The 24899-nt window shown below is 37.5% G+C and overlaps 1 protein-coding gene across 1 annotated transcript; it reads right to left on the bottom strand.

The window, feature by feature from the left end:
* Positions 1–269: 269 nt before the first annotated feature.
* LOC121298687 (regulator of G-protein signaling 3-like) lies at positions 270–23405 on the bottom strand. Its single transcript, XM_041225874.1, has 8 exons — positions 23305–23405; positions 22159–22333; positions 12039–12641; positions 9187–9245; positions 8693–8770; positions 6574–6635; positions 2312–2478; positions 270–2003 (listed from the first exon to the last, which is right to left on the bottom strand). Exons 3-8 carry the CDS (start codon positions 12639–12641, stop codon positions 1818–1820), a joined length of 1155 nt encoding a protein of 384 aa, XP_041081808.1. The 5' UTR covers positions 22159–22333; positions 23305–23405; the 3' UTR covers positions 270–1817.
* Between the last annotated feature and the right edge of the window lie 1494 nt (positions 23406–24899).

The following is a 24899-nucleotide window of genomic DNA, read 5'->3' on the forward strand; positions in this document are numbered from 1 at the left end:
TATTTGTTGCAAGGTTATTGTAACAGACATGCATTGAGAAGGGTTTTTTGCGCAACATTTAAAAGTAAAAGGTCACAGATCCACATAAGTGACAGTGCTGTTCTTATGCTATTCTGCTGGAAGGCATCAAATCATAGGTTTTAATTAAAATGACTCAAATATTCTCAAAATATAAATGTATTTACTTAGTGGAGGTATACCAAGATGTTAAGTGAGCAAGAAGAGAGAGGGTCTGTACTGTGGGGTAACAAGCAAATAATATCAGGCCATTTTTTCAAAGCGTTTATTCCACTCTTTAATTGAATAAAAAATCTACTGACTACTATCATATATCTCATTAACTATAATACATTAGTCATTTAGCAGATGCTTTTACCCAAAGCGATCTATAGAGGCTAGGGGGCGAACTATGCATTACAACTGCTGCTGCAGAGTAACTTACAATATGACCTCGGTTTCTCATCCACAGGATGGAGCACAAGGTTAAGTGACTTGCTCAGGGTCACACACAGCAAGTCAGTGGCTAAGCTGGGATTGAACTGGGTACCACCTAGTAACAGGTCCCTTTTTTAACCACTGGGCCACCAAGATTCCTACTAAAATACATTCAATTAATGTAATTGGATGTATCTTGAGCATTCTCCAGTTGTAGATTACTGTTAAACTCACCTTAAAAAAAAAACAGGAGTTGATTAAAGACTGGAGTAACTGCTTTGGAAATATGGCCCATCGTTACTTAAAAGGTTACAGAACACCTTGCTGTGGTCACATTACTTTCCCTTTATTCTATATTTGCTTTTAAGCATCAAAATGTTACTCAACATTATGTATGGGTTATAAAATAAACAATTTCTCATCTTATGTGGGTTCACCAGCACCAAGACAATTAGTCTTATGAGCAACATGGTGTAACCAGATTGTGCTCCCTCCTGCAACAACACTGCTGTTTTTACTGTTCCTACAGTAGACGATGCTAATCAGGGTCTGTGAAACCAACCAATAATATCTTTTGTTTACTAAAACAAAGTAGATGACTGAATCTCAAGACATTTCAATATATACAGTTATATTAAACTAGTCAGGTTTAAACACAAACTTTTATGTGTATTCTGACTGTATGCGCTTCTACCAAAGACTACTGAATTCTTTTGAAGTAGCGTTACCATATGACTCCATGTAGGTCAGTTTGGGACAGTTCAGGCTTTTCAACTCACATTGCAATGCAGTGCCCTAGGGCCAATTAAACTGGGTATGTAAGGTTCTACTGTATTGCCTATGATGCCTAACTAATGGGATACATGGTAATTCAATTAAAAAAATAACATTTCCATCAGCATTGATTTGAACTGCGCATGTTGGCTATCCACAGAAATCATCTTCAAATCTCAGCCTAAAGATATGGCACATTAGCGTAGCAGGGTGTACGCTGGGTGCGGACCAGCGACCATGCCCAGCACAAGCGAGCACCTTAACCGCTATGTAAAAGAGACATTCTCACCTGCACGCATAGTTAAAGTGTTCCTGACCTCATTTCACTGACAGGAGTCAGAATCCGTAATGGCAGTCTATCACGCATCACTGCCTGTTACATTATGATAAATCCAGATTGCCTAGCCACAATGCATAAAAGCATTACAGGACTGTATTGAAGTGCTACGGATATTTCCCAGTAAATTTATTTTTCAAGCCAGCCCGGGTCCAAGGTCTTACCGAGACTATGAACATGTTTCTGTTTAACAGTAGATCATTTAGAAGGAAATCCCATGATAAGTCTTTACGTTTAGACGCAGGATGAAACACGTTTGGACTGTGCTGGTCTACAGGTTGCCGTTGGGCTGCTGTGGCTCCAGCAGTTCTTGGTAGAGCTCCGAGCGCAGAAAGCGGGGGTAGGAATCTTTCTCCATTAGCCCGTAGACTCGTTTCTCAGCCTGGTCGAAGCAGGAGCGCGTGGGATTGAGGACCAACTGGGAGGTGATCTCTCTCGTCTTTGAATCCAAATTCACCTGGGGGAGAACAAGAGGCAAGTGTTCTACTGGTGATAATGTCATGTGTTCACTTCAGTTTAACATATGTGGCAAAGTCTTCAGGTTTGGATGACTTAGCAATTTACACAGTAGTTTTGTCCAATAATTTTTCCCCTCACAGGAGCAATTCCCCACACAGCTCAGAACTAAGGGTTCAGTGGACGAGCCAGTTTGCTCTTTTACAACTAAGGAACTTGAGAGTGGATGTCAGAGAGCTACTGGCCGTCTGATGCCTGCTTGACAACCAACATTCTCAATTTCACAAAGTGAAAGCTTTCCCCCCTCACCTCTCTTGGGGCCTGTGTTTTAATGTATTGGTTGAAGATCTTCTTAGCCTTGCGCTGCAGGTTAAAGATGGTCCATGTCTTCTTGTAGTCTTCACAAGCCAGCCAGAACTCTAGATTCTCTTCACTAAACTCTGAGCGCAGGAAGGCTCTGAATGCAGCCAGACCATCTGCAGAGGACAGCAGAGAGAAGGAGAGACAAGGGTGGAAGTGGGAGAGGTAAGTGAAGGTGAAGATATAGGTGAGAGGGGTTAAAAGAGAAGGAGGAAGGAAGGTTATGAGGAGAACGGAGGCAGAGAGGTGAGAGAGAAGAGAAAGAGTAGTGGGGGTTAGGTTAGGAGAGAGGAGAGAGAAGAAAACAAATACAGGTTGATTAGAAAGTAAGTTTACCAGATCCACGCATGGTACATGTATGTGGTAAACTTACGTTCTAATCAATCTGTACTATACTATTTTACTATTACTATTACTATATTCCTGTTCCAGATAATGGAAATAGTTCAAATGAAGTTAAGTATTTAAAAAGTGGAATATTTTATTTATATTTTTATATATATATATATATATATATATATATATATATATATATATATATATATATATATATATATATATATATATATATATATATATAAAGTATTCAAAAGTATTCCCCCCCCCCCCCCCCCCCTTGGACTTTTCCACATTTTATTGTGTTACAACATGGAATCAAAATGGATTTAATTTGGAGTTTTTGCCATTGAGCAACACAAAAAAGTCCATAATGTCAAAGTGAAAAATAAAATCTTCAAATTGTTCTAAAATAATTACAAATACAAAACAGAAAATAATTGATTACATAAGTATTCACCCCCTTGAGTCAATATTTGGTAGAGGCACCTTTGGCAGCAATTACAGCCATTGGTCTATTTGGATAAGTCTCTCCCAGCTTTGCACATCTGGACACTACAATTTTTGCCCATTCTTCTTTGCAAAATTGCTCAAGCTCCATCAAGTTGGATGGGGACCCTTGGTGAACAGTAATTTTCAACTCTTTCCACATATTCTCAATTGGATTGAGGTCCGGGCTTTGACTGGGCCACTCCAGGATATTGACCTTTTTGTTTTTAAGCCACTCCAGTGTTGCTTTGGCTGTATGTTTGGGGTCATTGTCCTGCTGGAAGATGAATGTTCCAATGTTTAAATTTGCTCAGTACTGGAGTCACCACCAGATGGCAGCATAATACTGGAAACTATGAATAACTTGTGCTAGAAAGTCTTTTCCAAGGTTCCTCACAGTTGAACTAGTGCTGAAAAATTTCCTAACCGAAGTTCATCCTAATTGGTTTGGCATTTCTGTAGACATATTTTAAATTGTAGGTGTGGCAGACAGACATCATAGGTTCCCAGATCTCGATGCAGTCAATAACTTGTGCTAAAGAATGTCCTGTTCTGCTCCCCTGTGTTGTGCCATGCTCTTCTGTGCTGTTTTCTTCTCCCCTGTGCTGTGCATTGCTCTCCTGTCCTGTATTCTACTGCCCTGTGCTGTACTCTGCACCCTTATGTTGTGCATTGCTATCCTGTGCTATATTCTGCTCCTCTGTGCTGTGCCATGCTCTTCTGTGCTGTATTCTGCTCCTCTGTGTTGTGCTTTATTCTCCTGTGCTGTATTCTACTGTCCTGTGCTGTACTCTGCACCCCTATGTTGTGCATTGCTATCCTGGGCTTTACTCTGCTCCCCTATACTGTGCCATGTTCTCATGTGCTGTATTCTGATCCTCTGTGCTGTGCCATGCTCTCCTATGCTGTATTCTGCTCCCTTGTGCTGGACCCTCCTCCATGTGCTTTACCCTGTTCCCATGCTCTCCTATGCTCTCCTATGCTGTATTGTGCTCCCCTGTGCTGGACCCTCTTCCATGTACTTTATCCTGTTCCCATGCTCTCCACCCTCACCTCCCTTCTTAGTTTATTATGCTTTCTAGCCATAATTCTACACTTTATAGCATTTCCCTGGGTAGATCTTGTACTCTGTAAGTGATGAATTCCAGATTTCTCTCAGTCACTTCCCTTTGCAGTCAATATAAAAAGGACATATTTTCTTGAGTGATTTGAGTGAATGTTATTGTGCGTGCAAGGAAGACTTCACACCCATGTTTCTCAAAGGACTTTTTAAACTATAGACCACAACACTGCAAAAATATGAAGCTTATTAACTACAGAAATATCTGAGTTGAAACATACAAGAAGTATGAACGCTGTCAGGTAGACAAACGTTTTGTGTTTACAGAAGTTGGCTGAAAAGTTTTTTCTACTTGACTTCCAACTTAATTCCATCCCTGCCAAATTGATGCGTAGAATGTGGCTGGGTCTGGATTGAATAGCTGATCGCCAATCAAGTCCCAGCTACATGGTATACAGAGGGAGCTGAATCCTTTGGTCGGTAGAAAGTCCAGTGAAGGCAAATGCCCAACTGGAACAAAGAGAAGCAAAAGACCGTGATAGCTAGGGTGTCTTTTGAATTATGTTTTGTTTAACTCTTTATCTTTGGTCCTTGTTCCTTGTTTATTTGCTCTCGTGTTTTCATGTCTATATGGGAGGTAAGGCTTTACCTTGTAGAGGTCATGCATTATGGCATGCTTTGCCTTCGTTTGTCGGGGAAGCCGGGACTGTTACAGTTTTCAACTAAAAACTCACTTTTGTAAAATGGCTTTCTTGTCTTAGTAGGTTTTAATATAACTTTAAAATTGCTGCTTTTGTTAAACTGTTATTTAAATCTATTATTTAAATGGTCTGATTGTGGCAGTTGTATGTGTGACATGCTATACAATGTATTGTGGTTTGTTCTTCTTTTCTGCTATGTAGTGTACAGTGCTTTGTGATACTTTTGTATAAAACGCGCTATATAAATGCAATAAATAAATAAATAAGATTGGTAAATAAATGAACTGCAGCTCTCTGTCTCTAAGTCTCCCTACTGCTGGTAACCAACCTTACCAGCAATGTTACCCTTCCTCAACAGTACTCTACATTACACGTCAAAACAGACTTGTTTTTCAAAATAGCATTTGTGAAAAGGGCCTACTATTTGCTAATGAGGAAGCAAATGATCCTGGCATGAGTGAAATTTTTGTAGCCTGGATTATGTTATCTTTCAGTAGTAAATGCATCTTGAGCTGTGACATTTAAGATGTTATTGAAATGGTTGGTGTGAGGAATGTAAACATGGTTGTGTTGAGAGGAAATGGCTTGAGAAATTCCGAGAAAACTTTTATATATATATATATATATATATATATATATATATATATATATATATATATATATACCAAATATATATATATATATATATATCAGTCATAGTCACAGGGAGTCAGTTCAGTGTTCTCAGTAATTTAGTAATGTTAACACATCTGTGTGTTTGAATGAGTTTCAACGTGTGGGCCACAAGATACAAAAACCTAACATAGAAATATGCCATTTACTGTATACAGTAGTGTACAAACATATGAGAACATCCCATTGCTGCTTCTGTAGAGTTGATTTATTGTGCATATGAAATCAAACCACCAGAACTGAAAAATAGGCAAATTAGTGATTGTCTGATTTAACTGATGACTTTAATTTGGCCACACGTGCAATTAATTTAAAACAGTAAGAGAAAATGAACATGTAGCCACAAATGGTAACATGCATAAGACTTGTTAGAAGTGGTTTGAGATGTCTGTTTAAAGCACAGCGGTCTAACATTTTCACACATGAGTGAGTCTGGTTTCAATATCACTGATTACTGAAAACTGAAATTCTCACACCCAGATGTTTTCATGCAGGTAGATACATAAAGAATATAAATGACATATCTTGAAGTGCTGTAATAAATGTGCACACTACTGTATATATGTGTGCTTTATTAGGACCATTTGCCTTGATCCCAGCTTGTTTGACAATTCAGTCATTGTGGTCTGTGGTACAATGGAAGATGCCCAAAGTCTCTGTCATGCTTCTCAAATCATTTGCACCCAATTCTGGCATGGTGAATGTCATTATTAGGGGACAGGTGCAGCACTGTGGGGTTGACTTGTGTCACTCCATGCCCCTCAGCAGTTTAAAATAATAAATCTGCACTTCACGGAAATTCAGTGCAAGGTCTACAGCTATGGCCAAGAGTTTTAGAATTAAAAAGATTTAATTCCAAAACTGATGCAAAACTTTTAGCCATAGCTGTACGCAATCATAACTTCGTGATTACAGTATGTGTGCGAGTGTGTATGTAATAAATATCGACTCACAGCGATGATCAAGAAGATTGTCCAGTGATTCAGACCATTTCTTCACTTCCTCTGAACTTGGCCTGTATAAAAAAAGAAGCACAGAATCATTCTCTTCTGTCTCTCTGCCTGTCTGCCCTTCTCAAATGATGTGTCAGTACAGAGGCAACTCAGTCACTGCATTAAACTGGGAGATAGTACAATAGCAGCTACGATGGGATGAGGCTGCTCTTGTTACAGTGGTACCATAGTGGAATAACATTTTGGTAGTGAGAGTGAATAACCAAACATAATGCATCTAATCCTCTAAAATGCATTGGCATATCAACATCAGATACAAGTATTTGGTAAAGATGGATAGGAACAGAGACATCTCAAAAGGAATAAACACTTCATACGTGGCGTGTTTGACATGACGATGGAAGGCATTGAACCGGTGTTACAAAATATATGTTCCCCATAGGATTCAATATTCAGTAATATTGGTTCCTCTTCCGAATATGTGTACCCCTTTATTGTTTTGTAACACTTTCTTTGCATACAAGCCAATGCATTTTCAACTAAAACCTTAATTTTAAGATCATTTTTCCTAACCCTAGCCCTTGTGCCATCCAATCCTCTCTGACAGGTCTCAGCTACAATAAAGCATGATAACAGCCTACAAACATTGTTCCCATTACTAGAATATGCACAGGCATAATTCACATGCAAATATAAAAAAATACAAACATGCACCTTAACCAGTAGGCAAGAGACAGATTTGTCTGCTTGTGGTTTTAACCTCCTGTCATCTCACACACTGGGGGCAGAATCTATAACAGTTTTTATATATAGTTTTTTTTATAATTATGTCTCAATCCTACAATTCTAGGCAATGCAAATCTTTTGGCCATAGCTGTACTTCTGCCAAACAACCATAGAACCTTTTCCTTTCTCATGTCTATTTGCTTCTGCCAGATAGACAGATGGAGAGTTGGGGAGGTGTGCAGAATGTCTAGAATGATATGTGCAGGCCGGTGTTTTTGTTGGATGTTGTAAACTTGCGGGACTAGTTTCTGAATATTTGTATAACAAGAGATCGTGGGAGTGGTAGTGAGAGTCTGAGGAGTGCAAGAACCAAGTACAAGCCCAGAGGTACATGTTCTTCCAAAAAGTTAAAAAAACTGGGACATCAAGAAAAACTTGCAGAAAACTTTTTTTTTTTTTTTTTGATATGGCATCCTTTGAAAGGGGCTCGGTGATGATATAGATTTTAAATCTTCGGGTCAGCACTGTTTTAAAAACAATTAAAAGACATTTTGACTTCTTTGTTTTAAAGTTTAAAATAACAGATGCAGATTGGAATGTATTTTTGTAGATTATGACCCCAATTTATTACCCTCCAGTGCTGTAACTTGACCGTGGAAAGTACAGCAAAAACAAACAACAGAAAATATGCCATTTTGTATTGAGAAATCTAGCACGAAATCAGATTCATTACTCATTGTTTCCAAAGACTTTCATAATGTTTTTATAGCTATGGCTAAAATTAACAATTTTGCTTCATAAGACGAAAGTCGAATGAAAACCTGTTGAATAATGTTACATTAGCATATTAAATCACATACTGCTTTGTAGTTTTCCATATACTTAATGAAAAACTGACAACAATTTAGAAATGTGACAATTCAAAACCTAACATCACATAATACTACTATTATGGCTTCTGCTAGACTTTTGAGATATCATTTTGTAGACACAGTGTAAATAAAAATAAAAACAAAATCTAAATTATGTTCATATCTTTTTTTGTTGTTTTTGTTTTTAATATGTCTCAATCCTAAAATGTTAGATGATGCCAGACATTTGGCCATAGCTATACACTACCTAGCCCCCAGACTAGAGCCCCCTACATGTTAAAGGAAGGAGAGGCTATTGAATTAGCCTGCACCACATAGCCTCACAGATTTGAACCCAGACCCACATAGGTGAAAAGCAGAAAGTTAATATTCAGTACAGTGCTACACTTAAGTATTTACCAAACAATGGCTTACAGCAATTGTACAGGGACTAAATACTTTTACAAATGTCAGTTCGATATGTATTCTTTAATAATTAAAGCCTGCTGTCAGCCCCTCCTATCCCTCCAAACTTCATTTACCTGAGTGTTCTGAGGTCACTGCAGGTCCCTGTGCTGCCAGCCTCACTCCAACGCTTCAGAAAGGCCAGCCATCTCTTCCTGTGAGGGGACAGTAAATATACTCTTAAAGGGGTGGCCTGTTTGTCTGTCCCATGATTCTGAAAGTTCACTTGCAATATGGTAACCACAAAAGGGTATTTTAAATTTTATTTGACTCAGCTGGACTTGACGCAGTTTGGAAAAACACTTCTATCCCCATGTTTATGGAAAACTGATTGTCCATGTACTTTAACCTCGAGTTGCCAGCTTAAAATTCTGTAGTTAATCTGATGCTTCTGAGCTAAGTGGTGCAAATTAAACTCCTACTTGATGTTGTGGATTTGAGAATAAAGAATGGTAGAAACTCAATAAGGTACGGGGGATGTCACGGATGGTGCTTCTTTGTTACTTGGAATACAGTGGGCGAAACTGATTATCTGAAAGATCTTCAGCAATATAGCCCTAGAGTGCCTTACCGATTCTGTCGGCTGTTCTCATCAGCGCAATCCAGGTCAGACTCCATACTGGCAGTGTTCTGAAAGAGAACCCTACACCGTTAAATGTTACACTGAACTCCTTTGTAAGAGTTTTCCTGCTGTCCTTTTGTTTTCTCTATTATTGTCATACACAGGGGGACTCCCCCCACCCTACCCACCCCCTCCATGAACCTGATCTTTCACCTCATACTTTTCAATTCCAGAAATAGATTTATCAGACATCAAAGTACTTCTGGAATGAGAAACAAATTAAAAGGATTGACAGTGATACAATGGTGCCACAGCTGAATCGTTGTTGATTCCTGTAACCAGGGCTGTTAGTTTCTGTTTCATTTTCTAAGCGTTTAAGCTCTTGTATTGACATGTTTCAACCTTTAAGCTCTAGCCAATCAGAAAAGCCATTGTAGAAGCCCATCACTTTTTACAATACACTTGTATAAGAAGACTGTTTGCAACAGATATTTATTTATGAAAACGACTGTAAATATATACTCTTTTTTAAATTTTAAACCTGAATACTTTTGATAATAATGAAACATTTAGGCAAAATTCTCAATGTTCAAACTATAGAATTAACACCTCTGCTTGTAATTCTAAACTATTTTTAGTATTCAAGCATAGTGCTTGAATTATTTGGCATTCTGTTTGTCTGTGACAGAGAGCAAATGAATCCTAGTCAACTAGTGTAACAGGAACAGTGTGCCCCGGACTGGATGGTTTGGCAGTTCATTCCAGGGTCAGTCGGAAATCGGGGGCAGGGTCACGATACCAGAAGTCATCGCCTAAATGTGATTATGTGATTGCACTCGCGATCAAAGGGGGCGGGACTGAAGGTATGTCAGGGGATGTGGCCAAGCAGTCTGTTCCTCTGCTATGGAGCACTCACTGTTGGACTGGTAATCGTGTAGGTGGTTTAAAGTTGTGTTATTATTCATTTTTTTGGGACTGAACCCGTGGTTTTGACTGGCTTTACACATCGCCAGTATTACTGTTATTTAAGCAAATAATAAAGCTTCGTTTTTCACCATTGAGCTGTAGTTGGATTGCTATTACTGAGCATTGCATCGCCTACACCTGCGCAATGCAAACCACTTGACCACACTGTTAAAATGTCAGACACATTTTTACAGATGCGCTAGATAGGTGATTATTTTATACATGTTGCTGATAGCTTTGTTTCTATACACAGCCATGGAATGGCATAAAGGTCTCTCACATGCTTGTTAAACCAACACATTATCCTGACAGTTTAGATAGCACATCTCAGCCAGTGTTAAATGATACGCTGTGCTAATTAAATGCATTAGTTTCACTGAATAGTCTGTCAAGCAGGAGGCGAGTTTATTGAGATTATTGGGTGTATTGCAGCCAGAAGGCAAGAGATTGTGCAGAAAGATGAGTAAAGCTTGTGAGAAAAAAAACCCATAAAATACTGTAGAAAAGAGGACACTGAAAGCGTCTATAAGATAGAAATTCTGCCTACAAGTGGCGGCTTAAAATGAAATATTTACAACAGAGGATGTTTTCCCTGCCGTGGAAGAGTCATAAGGTCTATTTTTTAATCCCCCTCGCATGTGCATTAAATGCTATGTAGGTCCACTTGTAAAATGTTGCTAATTTTAGGCATTTTTTTTCTACTTTCTATTTTGTAATGTGAGTGCCAACTTCGGTGTGTTGTTTAGCATGACGAGATGCGACACTTATTAAAAGACGATACAGTTTAAAAATGTCTGTTAAAAGATAAAGAAATGCAAAGTAGGGAAGAGGACCTTAAAAAATCAGCAAAATTCACTCAGCCCTGTCCCTTATTCTAACATGGGTTTGCAACCAGCTTCTAAGTGCCTTGTCCTTTATTTCCAGGGCTTCGTCTACTGTTAGGTCTTTGTATGGTTTTGGCGCCACTATATAATAACTGTTATTGGCATAATATAAAAAAAAAAAAAAAAAAAAAAAACTAAAAAACTGTTTCTCATCCCAGTGTGAAACATTGCATTGACAATATCTCACTGTCTGAAATGCAACGTGTAATAACAGGCTACTAACAGTCATGATAAGAGAAGTCAAAAGGTGACATCTTCATTGTAAACCACTGTCCCAGCTAGGTCAAGATAATCTTCCAATTTACATAGAGTAGAATAAAGCCTTAATTTACATTCAGCTCATTGACCCTGCTAAGCAAAGGTTCTGTCCTTTTATAAAAGCCTTGAAAATATAATTGTATTTTCCAGAATAAACCTGTTAAACCTATTACCAGATCAGCACATTACCAGCAAAAGGGATTTGAGACAAATATATCAAATAGCACAGGGAAATTGACTGTCCCACTTGCTTTAGATCCTACAATAAACTGGACAACATAAAAGCTTTACTTTTTAAACCTCAACAAAGCTCACACCTATTTAATGAAACTGACCCGACCTGTACTTTCAGAGTAGCTGTATTCTGTATCAATACTTTTGCCATAAATATCTCAAACTCTCAAAATTGTCTATGTTGTGCTAAAATGAACATTGTTTTAATTTGTATTTTATATCAGTTTTTTAAAACTGAAAACTCAAAGAGCTACTTCCAGCTCAGTCAAAGATTTGGTAACACGTTACAGCAAATGTCTCTAAATCCTGTTTATTTACATAGTATTTACTTAGTAAAAAAACAAGCACACGACTGTGACAGGATAGGCCCAAGATGTTACCGGCAGGAATTAGAGACTCAGAGACAGAAGCTGCAGTCTAAAGTACAAAGCGCACCTTTATTTAAAGAAACAAACAAACACAAAACACAGGACCTGGATGCGGTAAACTGTGGCCTCCTTTGACCATGGTGTTGCTTACCCACTTGGGAGGCCTGAAAAGCACCCTAAGATGCACTTTGGTTGCAGCCAGCTTCCCTTGAACTCTTTCCCTCCTCAGTGTCTCAGGAGATGGGAGGCTCCAGCCACTGTCACTGCTGCCTGCCTGACTGCCTGTCAACCCTTCAGCAGCTCCGTCACGGGCAAGCTCGCTGTCGCTGTATGCCCGGGACACCCCAGACAATCCTACTACTCCCAGAAAACAATCTGCAGCCATCAGACTTTCACTGCTTTGCCCTGATGCTTGTAATCCCAGGCAGGGCAAAGCGTCAGAGCTCAAACTAAACTCCTTTTCAATGCGGACTTCTGGCACTGTCCCCAAATAGGGTAGCCCCACCCCCTGAGCCTCAGGCTCCTCCCCAGCGCAAGAAGGTTCAGTTTCATTGCAATTTGGTTGTGTCTTTGCAATGGAAGGCCCACTCTCCAAATTTATAAGCCCAGTGCTGTCAGTGTTGTCCCGTGGCTCGTCTCCTAGGCTGGCTTGCTCTTCTCTCTTGGTACAGGCACCAGGCCTCCGGAGGGTAGTCTTATGCCAGGGCAGGTATTCGCAGAGGAGAATGGAGCCCTCAGAACTAGACCTGCGCATCTGAGAGGAGAGGAGAGGGGGGAGAGGATGGTTAGAATAATAATAGTTTCCATAGGGATTTGCCTGAGTGATACAGTATGAATGAGTCTTCAAGCACGCAAATCATGCAAAGAATACTCAATGGTTCTGATCAATACGAATAATCAATGTTCATAATCAATAACTGAGGGAAGACCTAATCACCACAGGATGAAGTCTTGTTTATGGATTTACTCACCAATTGTTTATTTTTGAGCTACCCACGAAGAACCATGTGTTTCTGCCATGTGCATTTAACGATTTACTGATGATGACAGATGTAATTAAGTAATTTAATTTTACAGATTAAATATTGCAGTGGGAATCTCTTAACAGAAGCTGTCATTGTGACATCACACTGCTACAGCTGGCCACTGCAATATGAAAACTAAATATGCTTTAGAACACCCACTTGTGTCATATGAAGATAGTTGACCATGTGAATGAAGGGATTAGCTGCATATACACTATGGTCATTTTTTATTGTATTGTTATGCTTCCCCTGTGTTCTTCTGTGTAAATATCCAATATGTGAAACTCTATGGTGGTAATTTATAGGTAACTTACAATAAGTAAATCATAAGTAATAGAGCTCTGGAACCAAACAAAGCAAATTACTGGTAACACTTTATATTATCTCTAATTACTGTGCATTTACATAGCAGTTATTTGGTAAAAACACATGTACTTACATATAATTACAATGTTATTATGCATGGTTACAACGTACTTAATCTGTAAATCACTTTGCATGATATAACCCTAACCTTTAAATCTTACCCAAACCCTAACCCTTTTACAATTGTGTACTTACATATATCATGCAAAAAGATTGACTAATTAAGTACATTCCAACTGTATCTAATAGCATTGTAATTAAGCATAAGTACACATGTATTTATTAAGTAACTACTTTATAAATACGCAGTAAGTAGAGACACTTCATGGAAAGTGTTACCAAATTACTTAACTGAGCAAAGCAGAATTTTAGATTAAGCTGGAGCAGAATTGTACAAATAAAGCGTTGTGGGTAGAGTATGTCTTTATATAGATGTGAATTCACACTGTTTAAGAAGCTCATTTTTATTTGGCAAACACAAATGCACAATATTACCTTTCTTATACCCCTACAAGAGGAGAAACCTTCAACAGGCAAAGTATAAAATAACTAGGCAATAGATGACACTATCATAGAGCCAAGATCAACTACTACAGTAATTTCCTAATAATTACGATATTATTGCGATTAAAAAATGGTAATCTGTGTCTTTATTGTTGTTTTTAACATTTTAAGTCTCGTTTAACAGATTTATTTACCGCCTTGCTTTCCTTCCATTTCCCTTAAAACATTAGTCATCCTGTTTGAAAGCTCTGCGGTCAACTACAGTATGGCAAAGCCCTGCCATGCAGCTTCCCAACTGGTAAATGAAGATGACTTTCTAATACTATACTGGGATTTTTATAAACCCTTAGAAGAAACGAAAAATATAATTTTTGATTTAAATGACGTAGAAATCTTCAAGCGTTAAACTGTTTTGATCAGTTTAAAAGAAAGTTGGACGGGTCTTTCACAACCACTCAGATTACAAAACTTCCAAGGAATATGCTATTTAACTGTTGCCAGCTACTAAAAATAAATAAAACCTGTTTTTCAGTGCCAGGCGAGTTCAGACAGCTTACAAGATTTGAAGAAATAGAATAGTGTGCTGGAAAGTGAGGCTCAAGACGGTCTGTTGTTGTGTTCTGTGAATGGGAGTCAAAGTCAGTTTAATCTACAAGTTCCCACACCTTCTCTTTACCACTGAAGTGATTTCAAATCAAATTTCATAACTCTTCTGAGCATTATGAGCAGTGTTACTGTGTTATTTTATAAAAGCATTAAGACATTACATTATTTGGCCTTTGCTCTGTCCAGTACAAGAAGGGAACATTTCACATGCCACTTGTTATTTTAACTGTTTTCAGGTAACCAGTTCAAAATTTGTGAACATTTGATGCATGGTAACTCTAGAGAAAATTATTTTGAATGGGACAATGCAATTTTTTTTTTCTAATTTAATACTTTTTACTGTGAAAAAATACAGCCCTACATGCAGTTTGTACACCAGAACACATCTTTTGGCAATATTCTCTAAAGGCTTCATCTGCTTCATCCAACCTTCATACGGCATGTTTTAAACAATGCAGGAAACACCAGAAAATGAAGCTACATGTCTCTATGTTATGAGAGTGTAAGGGAGTCGACAAAGTTATAATATCACAGGTCTGCAAACAAAATGATAGGCAGTTATACTGAGAGAGAGAGAAAAAAAAACAGAACTCGAAATAACTGAGAACGGTTGCAGCATCATAGAAAAATAATAGGTTAAGAACACATTGAAATGGCATTGAAATGTTAAGCTAACCAGCCTTCTTTAAATAAACTAGGCACTGATGGTAAAACCATGGGTGTGATATGTTTGTTTTTTGATAAAGAGGCTCATTTAAATGAAACCTGTCAGCAAAAATAGCAGTAATCAGTTACTGTCAACAGACTTTTTACACGAACCCATTCGGCGAGTCAGTTCCACGTAGGCCTATTAAATATTGACAGACTGACATTAAAAATTAATGTCACAGTTATTTACTAACAAGAATGTTCTCAATCATTAGTCAGCGAGTGATTTTTTTTATTTTTATTTTAACGAGCTGAGGCCCACGCAGAGCGATTATTATTTGCAGTCAAGCTGTGTTAATAAATTTTTCTTCTTCATCTTGAAGTTAGTTCACGATAATGAAGGCATTTGCAGAAAGGCAGGTCTACGGGAGTTGTAGATAAACTACTGATGCAGGATCACAAGATCCATTCACTTCAAAAATAAACTTGTTGGATTGGTAAAGGGATTATCTGAAATGATTCTTTACTAGACTTCTTCCACTAGCGTCTGCTAGGCTGTGTTCACACTGGGTCCGTTTTGAGGGTTTGGTCCGTACTCGATAGGGTTCGGTACGTTTGGTGTGAAGTGTGAATAACAAGTCTGGTTCTCTTGCTACAGCTGGACCGTATTGTTGCACATGGGAAACAAACTATACAAGGTAACCTGACAAGGGAGTAAACATTTTGCACTTAGTTTTAGTTCATATTCTGAGGAAACAATTAGAACAAAAAAACAAATGTCTTGGGGAACTACATGGATAGTGCAAGGAACTGATGCACTGATTGCAATTTGGTCAGACACCGAAATCGACAAACAGTAAACTATATAGTCTTTCCTCAATGGCTAAATGAGAAGGTTTTTAAAAGAAACTGTGAACAATGTCGGCTTATGGTGAAGAAACATCATCAAGATTATCTCAAGACAAGAGACCTATTAATGGAAGAGTGAACTTGCAAACTGTGTTGTGAACACTAATGAACTCTGTCCTGAAAAAAAAAAAAAAAAAAAAATGGAAAAGAACAAACTTTTCGCTTGACTCCAAACAAACTCACTCCCTTTGCTCGCTATGCCCCGCCTTGTGAGCCTGAAAGGCTAGAACTACTCCACCAGTCAGATTCCAGCTGTGCTACTTTTTTATCAATTAATGTAATATAAATCAGAACTATCACAACTGAAGATTATGACTGGATATCACCTGGTAGCCTGAGGTATATTAACAACAACTACATTACAGTGACGTATACAGCTAGAAGATTGCCCCAAGTGCTATATATATATATATATATATATATATATATATATATATATATATAGGAGAGAGAGAGAGAGAGAGAGAGAGAGAGAGAGAGAGAGAGAGAGAGAGAGAGAGAGAGAGAGAGAGAGAGAGACATTTTTCTGCCATTATTTAATAGATCACTGGACCAGGTTTAGACCAAACAGATTAATCCTGAATTTACAGGAGACTAATGCTCTGCTTCATGTCTTTGCAGTAAAATGACAAGGTCAGACAAAAGCATTCATCCTGATGATTGGGTTTGTGTGGGAGCGTCTACATGCAAGAAATATTTTGGTACTTGTCTCGATTCCTTTGACCAATTTTTCTGGTATTTCTATTAACCTCTTGGTTGCTTATTCTTTTTCCTTGCTTTTTTGTTATTTAATTAAACATGCATAAGTCATTTTAGTATCCATTAACTTTCATATGCGTTATGCAATCGTTCGGAATGATTCTTATCACAAGTACTGATAGCATAAAAGCACTATACTTACAATATATCTATGGCAGGCAACAGGAATTGAAAATCAGCTTCTGAACTTGTAGTCAAAGCACCTAAACACAGACTGATACAGACTGATCTTTTTAAAAGAACCACTCGAAATGATTACAGGCATTATAATTTTTTTTTTTTTTTTTAAATGTGACATTCCGAAATCTAACATGAAATACCGCTGTACCTCTATTATGGCTTCCAGTTGCAATATCATTTTGTAGTTTCTTTGATTAAATTCATATAGTTCGTTTTTATTTTATTATTGTATCTCAATCCCGAAATTCTAGGTGATGCAAAACATTTGGCCTTATCTGTAATGTAAGTAGTGTTAATCACAGGTAAGACATTGATTTTAAAGGCTTTTCCCAAAGAGGTTACTTTCATTTTGATGTAAGCACACAGGTAATAGAACTCCATGCAGGCATAACGTTCAGGTTGGTTACACAGATTAGCCAGGAATGTAGACAAAGTAAGTTCGCAAATCCACCGGTACTATATTAACTGTGAGATAACAAGGATGTGAAAGCAGAAGGACCTCAGTGACTTCACAATGGGGAATGATAGTGGCTAGAGGTGTTGCGAAATGGTAGAATCTAATAGAAAAAAATAAAACGGATTTTTTAACCTCTCAGTGGATAATGTGTATACTAATATGAATCTGCCTGTCTTCAGTTGTATTCTTCTGCTTGCATTTGAATAATAGCATTCCCAATTTATTGATTTATGACCTTTTTACAAGCTAGCGGGTCAAGCCATGTGCTTGTGACAAGCAACAATGGCTTAAATCACATAACCCTTCAATACTGGACAAGTCACCTCTGTTTTCAATCAAATACTTCGCCAGGAGCCGGGAGACACGCTCTACATACTATGAAGGGCATACACTAATGAGCTTCACGCTACGGAAGTCAAAGCGAAATTAAAAACCTCACGATTTGTCTCAGTCAATCAGTTCTGTGTACAGCAATCATATCCTTGGGTAAAAGCCGTCTAAAAGCTAAGAAGACTTTAAAATCTTGAAACTCGCTTTAAACACCTACTGTACATAAATATCATTAAAGATATTGTTTGGTTTAGAATAGTCTCGCTGTCTTTTGCAGTGGACATTACCTGTAGATAATTAACGTGCCTTAACATTTGGCTCGGCTCACCTAAATGTCGCTGTGGTCAGTTATCTATCAGGTAATGACCGCTGTATTGGACAGTACTGCTTAGTGGTATCACTTTTGAGAGCTCCTAATGAAGAATCACGAATTTGTGATTTGTACGGTACACAAGAACACGATAAGCGACTGCTAACTGACATCTCTCTATCAAATTCTGCCAGATCTAACCTGCTGCACCACCATGATTAAAACAGAGAGAAGCAGCTGCTTATCTTTTCTGCTTTACAGAATACATGGCAGCATTTCCATTTGCATAATAAATGAATCTGCAGAAAGAACGTCTGAATATTTCTGATTCTTCCAAACTTTTTTTTTTCTATTGTCCCCACGCATATTCCCTTATAATTGAATTCCAAAGTCTAAAATTAGCAGTGGTTCTTGGAAGATTAGTCACCCGTAACCGATAATACTAGCTATGATAAGAAACAGAATGATGCATTAAGGCTATTTTTAGGAGCAAAGTCTACCAGCAGAATTGAAGTATAAGATACTGAAGCACTTTGTGTTATATTCTGTTAGTAATACATTCTGTATCCTCATTTCTTTACACTAGCAAGCTTGGGTGTAACTGTTAAAATATGCTTGACCTTTAATAATGGTGGGGGAAGGAGACAGGCACACTTACAGATTGCCCCCCTGTAACTCTTTCAAAACCCACCACTGTCTATTAATACTATAAGCGTTATACTTTTCAAGCTTATTTAGTGATTAGCTTCATTGGTCAAACACCTGTCCTGTAAAAGGATCTGTCATGAATAACTGAAAATTATATATAGTCCAATATATTTATGGTTGCCGGGTGGATAAAGTTATTGATTCCACTGATCAATAAACCTATTGATTCCACCATATACATGACCAGCAGGAGTGATGAATCAGCCAATAAGATTCCCTGTCATTTTTACCATCTTGTAAGAGGAAGATGGATAGGGAACAAACAACATTAAGGGAAAGGATCATTTTGCCTGTTGCACATCATGGTAAGGATAGTATGGGTCTCCTCCCAGAGGCATAGGAGTCAATACTGAAAGGGGTGACTTTCGTCTTTGAACCGCGAGGTTAGCGGTTCGCGTCAAGCCCATGCCTCTCCATGCAGTTCAATGGGCTGAGATGCTAACTCTTTACAGTGGCTCCCTAAGGAAAAGAATCCTGGCCCTTGTGGTTGAAACAGGTGTTTTAATGTCTTATTCTTTGCATTGAAAGTTATAGCATGTAGATCTCTTGCTCTACCGCTTCTATTAAGCACCATGTTACTGGATCCTGAGCTAATGCATGATCCTTGCACTATTAAACTACTGTGTCATTGTAGATATAACTTGTTGTAATCTTAACTTGTTGCACAAGTGGATGCACACTTATCTTCACCCTTGAAGATGGGGGGAGAATGTATGCTGTTGCCGATGAGTTAATAATCCTGACAACAGCATAAGACACGCCTCTCAACTAGAGCTTGCTCTTTATCTGAATGGAAAGATGTTTATGTCAAGTCCTTGCCTCTGCATTCAATTGAAAACCATTATATGGAACAGGAAATATAAATAAGACATCTACTTACTGTTAAACTATTAAAAAAGGTCTACCTCCGTTTTTAACAGATTGAAAAGTGTTTAGCAGAGACAGGGTTAAGACCGGCCAGTCAGCAGAATTATGATCATCACTGCTTGACCTTATTAGTTGTAATCCTTGTATGTGCCATTGCCGGATATCAAACTATAATCGTCTTTTGATATTCATAATTGATAAACCATTCCATTCCATTGTAACACATTGAATAGTCTACCGGGTGAAGTAGTAGGATCTCAGACATTGGGAACAGTTAGATTATGTCCTATTAAATTAGATCATCCTAGTAGAACAAATGGTGTGCTAAAAGGGACTTGATGAGTTGAAAAGTCTTCTATTTTTCCTATCGTTATGTTCTGATAGTGTATCTTCCCTATACTTAGACTAACATCAATGCTTAAGATAATACATGAACACTGCATAGCCATTAGTACTTCCTAACCCCACCCTGGTGGTTTCATTTTTATTTGTATTTTTACCCTCATCTGTGGTAGTCATTTTTAATGAATGTGCATATCATGGCACAAGTTATATCTAACAAGCTAAATTGTTTGTTTTCAAAACTTCTGAGGCTGAAACGTCTCATAAGAAAAACTTTCTTGTCAGCACCCACCTGAAAAAGAGAAAGCTTTTTTATTTTATTTGCATGTCTAGCTGATCCTATTAAAACCAGATCTTTCTACATCTCATATGTGGACTAGCTTATCTTAATCTAAAATCAAAATGTGTAAGACTAGACTGAATCTGGTGAAGAGGTGTGTTTAATAACTACCAGTGGCACATGAACTCTTAATGTCTTCTAGTTGTCGCGTGACCACTGGTAATTATAATAAGGTTAACAGGACTGTCGGTTCCAGCTGTTTATACAGACATAAATATTTTCTGCTGTTACTACTAATAATAAAATAGTTTGTTCCAACATCAGTGCAGGTTGTTTTCAAGCAAACACAGGATATGAAAGTTTCAAATCCAAAATCACGTCTAAGTTTTTATTAGAAGAACGTAATCCTATAAAATCTCTACAGTTCCTCTTAAAAACAAAGCATAAAACTGGCCTTGCTTGGCATGAGACCTCGTTCGCAGTGACAATGTCTCCTTACACACTGTGCTTTCTGTATCAGTCATTATTTGTCTCTAGTCTCACATTAGGAAAAGGAGACCCTCAGCAGTATTTCTCAGTAAATATTCAACTATATGCACAGTGGTATGAAAATGAATTAGAACACCCTGCTGCTTCTGTTGTTTTGATTGGTTGCGCATATGAAAGCAAACCAGTGTAACTTGGAAAATTGTCAAACTAGGCAAATTAGTGATTGCCTAATTTAATTGATGATTTTAATAGGCCACACAGGCAATTCATTTAAAATAGTAAAAGAAAAGGAATGCACAGACACAAATGGTAAAATGCAAAAGACCTTTTAGAATTTGTTTAAGATGCCTAATTTAAGCTTTTTCACACATGAGTGCCTATTGTTTATATATGTCTGATTGCTGGCCAAAAATTGAAAATTGAAAAGGTTTTTATGCAGGTAGGTATAGAAAGGATAGAAATAACAAATCTTGAGGTGTTCTAATACACACACACACACACACACACACACACACACACACACACACACACACACACACACACACACACACACACACACACACACACACAAAAACTATTGCAAATAAATATAATTAAAACACAACAAAAAACAAAGCTAAATACTAAATACTACTATACTACTACTACTACTACTACTAATAAATAATAATAATAATAATAATAATAATAATAATAATAATAATAATAATATACCTGACATGAACATGAAATAGATGTCTTTCATACAATTAATAAGTTCCTGGAATAAGGGGCTGCACACAGAGAAATCAAGGAAATGCCACAATTAATCCAAATGAATCCACTCAATCACATCGTAAGACTCATTTTCACCAAACTTCAAGCTCTTGTCAGAAAACCAAAGCTCTGGTCTGGATCTCTACACCTTCTCCCTGCTTGTAAAGGCACAGCTAACGGGCAGTTCTCTTCCCTGAAACTCTTACATCCTGTCTAATGACAAATGTTTTGGACTAAAAGTCTCTTTCAGTGACTTCAGTGTTGAAACGAGTTTTGATTCATATACTAAGTTAAGTAGCCAAATGTTTATACATAACACACTTTTTGGTCAATGCCTTCTCAGTACACTTGTCTTCTTGAGTTTGTTTCTTATAGCTTCAACTTAAAATTGTGATTGAGTGGAAGTCATGGATGATTCATATACTTATATCACTGGTTGAAAGTGGATCAGTTAATGATACCATTAAGAATACTGTGCATATCAGTAAGCAGATCACTTTGGATGGAGTTCACACCTCCCACTTTGTCTTTGCTTAGTGAGTTTCTTTCAGTGTTTCAAAATGTGGCTCTACAGTTATAAACAATCCTGACAGCTCTTTACACCTCCTCGTTTGTACAACAAACTTGCGTATTACAAAACTAAACCTGTTTTGTTGTTGCAGTAGTAGTTGCTTTTTTTTTTTTTTTTTTTTTTACTCAATACGCTGGAAGAAAAATGCAAGCCTTTTAACCAACCTTATTAGGAGTGTGTGGTTGGCATCTGTCCCTGCAGTATTGCTGGTGCTTTCCTCTGTGTTCAGGGAGAAAGGCAAGGTGTTGTGCCCCAGAATCTGTGCTGGATCCCAGGCAGCAGTCAGCAGTTTGCTGGCAGAAGTGGAGTGTGTGTCAGTGGCTGTTGTGAAGCAGAGGGCTGGAATCGAAGAGAGACGCGAAAGAGGTTGGGCTGTTAGTACCTCCTTCTTTCCCTGCCTCCCTCCTTTTTTATCCCTCCCTCCCCTCATCCCTTATTCAAATCTCTGCTGAATAGCCTTGTTTATTGTGTTTTGTCACTGTCTAAAATAAAAGCACAATAAGGCAAAAAATAAAAGTGTATAGTTGAATAAAGGATGAGGGAGGAATACCACACTCTTGAAAGAAACCTTATTTAATTACATATTAACAAGCATACAACTTACTATTTTATTTAAATGAAGCAATCAATAATTAATATTTTGACATACGTGAATTAGTAATCATGAATGATCACATTATTTGAAATATCATTTTAAAATGTGTTTGCGTTGCTGACTGTAAAGTGTGATCTGTATTTCATTTCCAAGGTTTCTTTTTTCTACAATAGTTTGTTTGTAGCACATTTCTAAAACACACAGAGTTACATTACTTGTCCAAATTTCAATGGATGTAGAGACAAACAAAAAAAGCCCTCATAAGACTTTGTCAGTTTGTTTTTAAAAACATGATCAAAAACAGGATCTAGAGCACTGTAATCTTATTGGCCTCAACCAGGATTGCTCTTCATGTCCTTACTGTTAAAAGCACACAGTGATTGGCCCCCCGGCAGTATGCGGTCAGAAACAAGTGGGTGTTAGGCCATTGTTGCTCAATCCATCATATCCAACTTGCAGAGCTAAGCTTTCTTTCTCTACAAACACTCCAGACATTTTCCATTGGTAAGTGGATACTATTTTAGGGGTACCACTGACAAACATATCAAGTATTTTCCAATGTGTTCTTCTCGAAGTGCGATTGATTCATATTGATGAGGCCACCTACTTTTTGTATCAGCTGTTTTTTTTTTCCACCATGTACCCTTTAACTGGTCAAAAGCCTTTTCATCTGCCTTGTTGGGAGTTGTGTCCAATGCAGGTTTACATTTCTTACTTTTAAGACGACTTGGCTGTCTTTGATGTTTAGTCCACTTTGTTTTGGTAGCGGAACCCAGTCGTCCAAGTTGAGCCTCCAAAGCTAGTCTACCACGTGATGTCAATGACGCTCAGCCGTCGCCTAGGGAACACGAAGCATAAACACACTCAGCTTCAGCCTCGGTCAAGCAGTGAAGGAAGTGCCCTAACATGAGATCTAGAGATCAGAGGCTTTGGTTTTTATAATCAGCAAGAATGCAGTCAAAGAGGCCCGAGTAGTGGGGTAAAACGGGCAATAAATTTATTCATCCGTCCCAATGGGTATAAGAGCTTTTGTACACTATACAATAATCTTGGCAGAGGTTAAAGGCCAGTTGTCAGTTAAGTGCACAGGACTTTATCTGGCAGAGTGTCTCAAAGACAAACTCGTTTTTTAATGGATAGTTTGGCTAACTGCCAAACAAATATCATGGGAATTTTAATGAGCAGAAGAAGATGTGACATTTACAGCAATAAGCAAAGATGATGTCACACGAAATTTGAGCCCCCCTGGAAAATGGTCCCCCAGCCTATGAAAAAGTTCCCCCCGGGGTGTATTTTTTATAAATTTAAAGGAAATATATAGATTTGCAGGATGAATTACATTTTAAGCATGCATATTGTAAATTTAAAATGTAAAAAAGGCCTCAAATTTTGTAATAAAGTTCAGTTAGTGGCTGTTTTTACAACAGAAAAGGTCATGCAGTCATACCTTTGTCTCGTTGCCAAACCTCCTCCCTGTAATATAATTGCTAACATTACTGGCATGGAAAAAAAAATTTGTTAAAAAAAAAAAAAAGCAATTTTAATGCAGAATTTCTACGGATAAAGTAACGCAGCTGCGTTAAATATTGAAGCAGGTTAGATTTTATAGTATACTGGTTATTTAAAATTTAATGTGAACAACAACAATACTATTCCGACTACTAGCGGGGACCCCTTTTTCATAGGATGATCTATGAAAAAATAATGACAGTTGTATTATATGTAATGGGAGTTGTATTGTATTGTATTTAATGGCAGTTGTGTTGTGTTGTATTTAATGGCAGTTGTATTATATTTAATGGGAGTTGTATTGTATTGTATTTAATGGCAGTTGTGTTGTATTGTATTTAATGGCTGTTGTATTATATTTAATGGGAGTTGTATTGTATTGTACTTAATGGCAGTTTTATTGTATTTAATGAGAGTTGTATTGTATTTAATGGGAGTTGTGTTGTATTTAATGGCAGTTGTATTGTATTTAATAAGAGTTGTAGTGTATTTAATGGGAGTTGTATTGTATTGTGTTTAATGGCAGTCGTGTTGTATTGTATTTAATGGCAGTTGTGTTGTATTTAATGGCAGTTGTATTATATTTAATGGGAGTTGTATTGTATTGTATTTAATGGCAGTTTTATATATTTAATGAGAGTTGTATTGTATTTAATGGGAGTTGTGTTGTATTTAATGGCAGTTGTATTGTATTGTATTTAATGGCAGTTGTATTGTATTTAATAAGAGTTGTATTGCACTTAATGTGAGATGTCTTGTATTGTATTTAATGGGAGTTGTACTGTATTGTATTTAATGGCA

Source organism: Polyodon spathula, chromosome 24 (assembly GCF_017654505.1).
Source record: "Polyodon spathula isolate WHYD16114869_AA chromosome 24, ASM1765450v1, whole genome shotgun sequence".
Taxonomy (NCBI): Eukaryota; Metazoa; Chordata; class Actinopteri; order Acipenseriformes; family Polyodontidae; genus Polyodon; species Polyodon spathula.

Bases quoted from the DNA above. Each gene is read 5' to 3' on its own strand.
- LOC121298687 (XM_041225874.1), bottom strand. From the start codon at position 12,641: ATGCGCAGGTCTAGTTCTGAGGGCTCCATTCTCCTCTGCGAATACCTG. The intron at 9,246-12,038 runs GTAAGCAACACC...GTTCTCTTTCAG, and splicing joins TTTTCAGGCCTCCCAAGTGG to AACACTGCCAGTATGGAGTC. The intron at 8,771-9,186 runs GTAAGGCACTCT...GTCCCCTCACAG, and splicing joins GAGAACAGCCGACAGAATCG to GAAGAGATGGCTGGCCTTTC.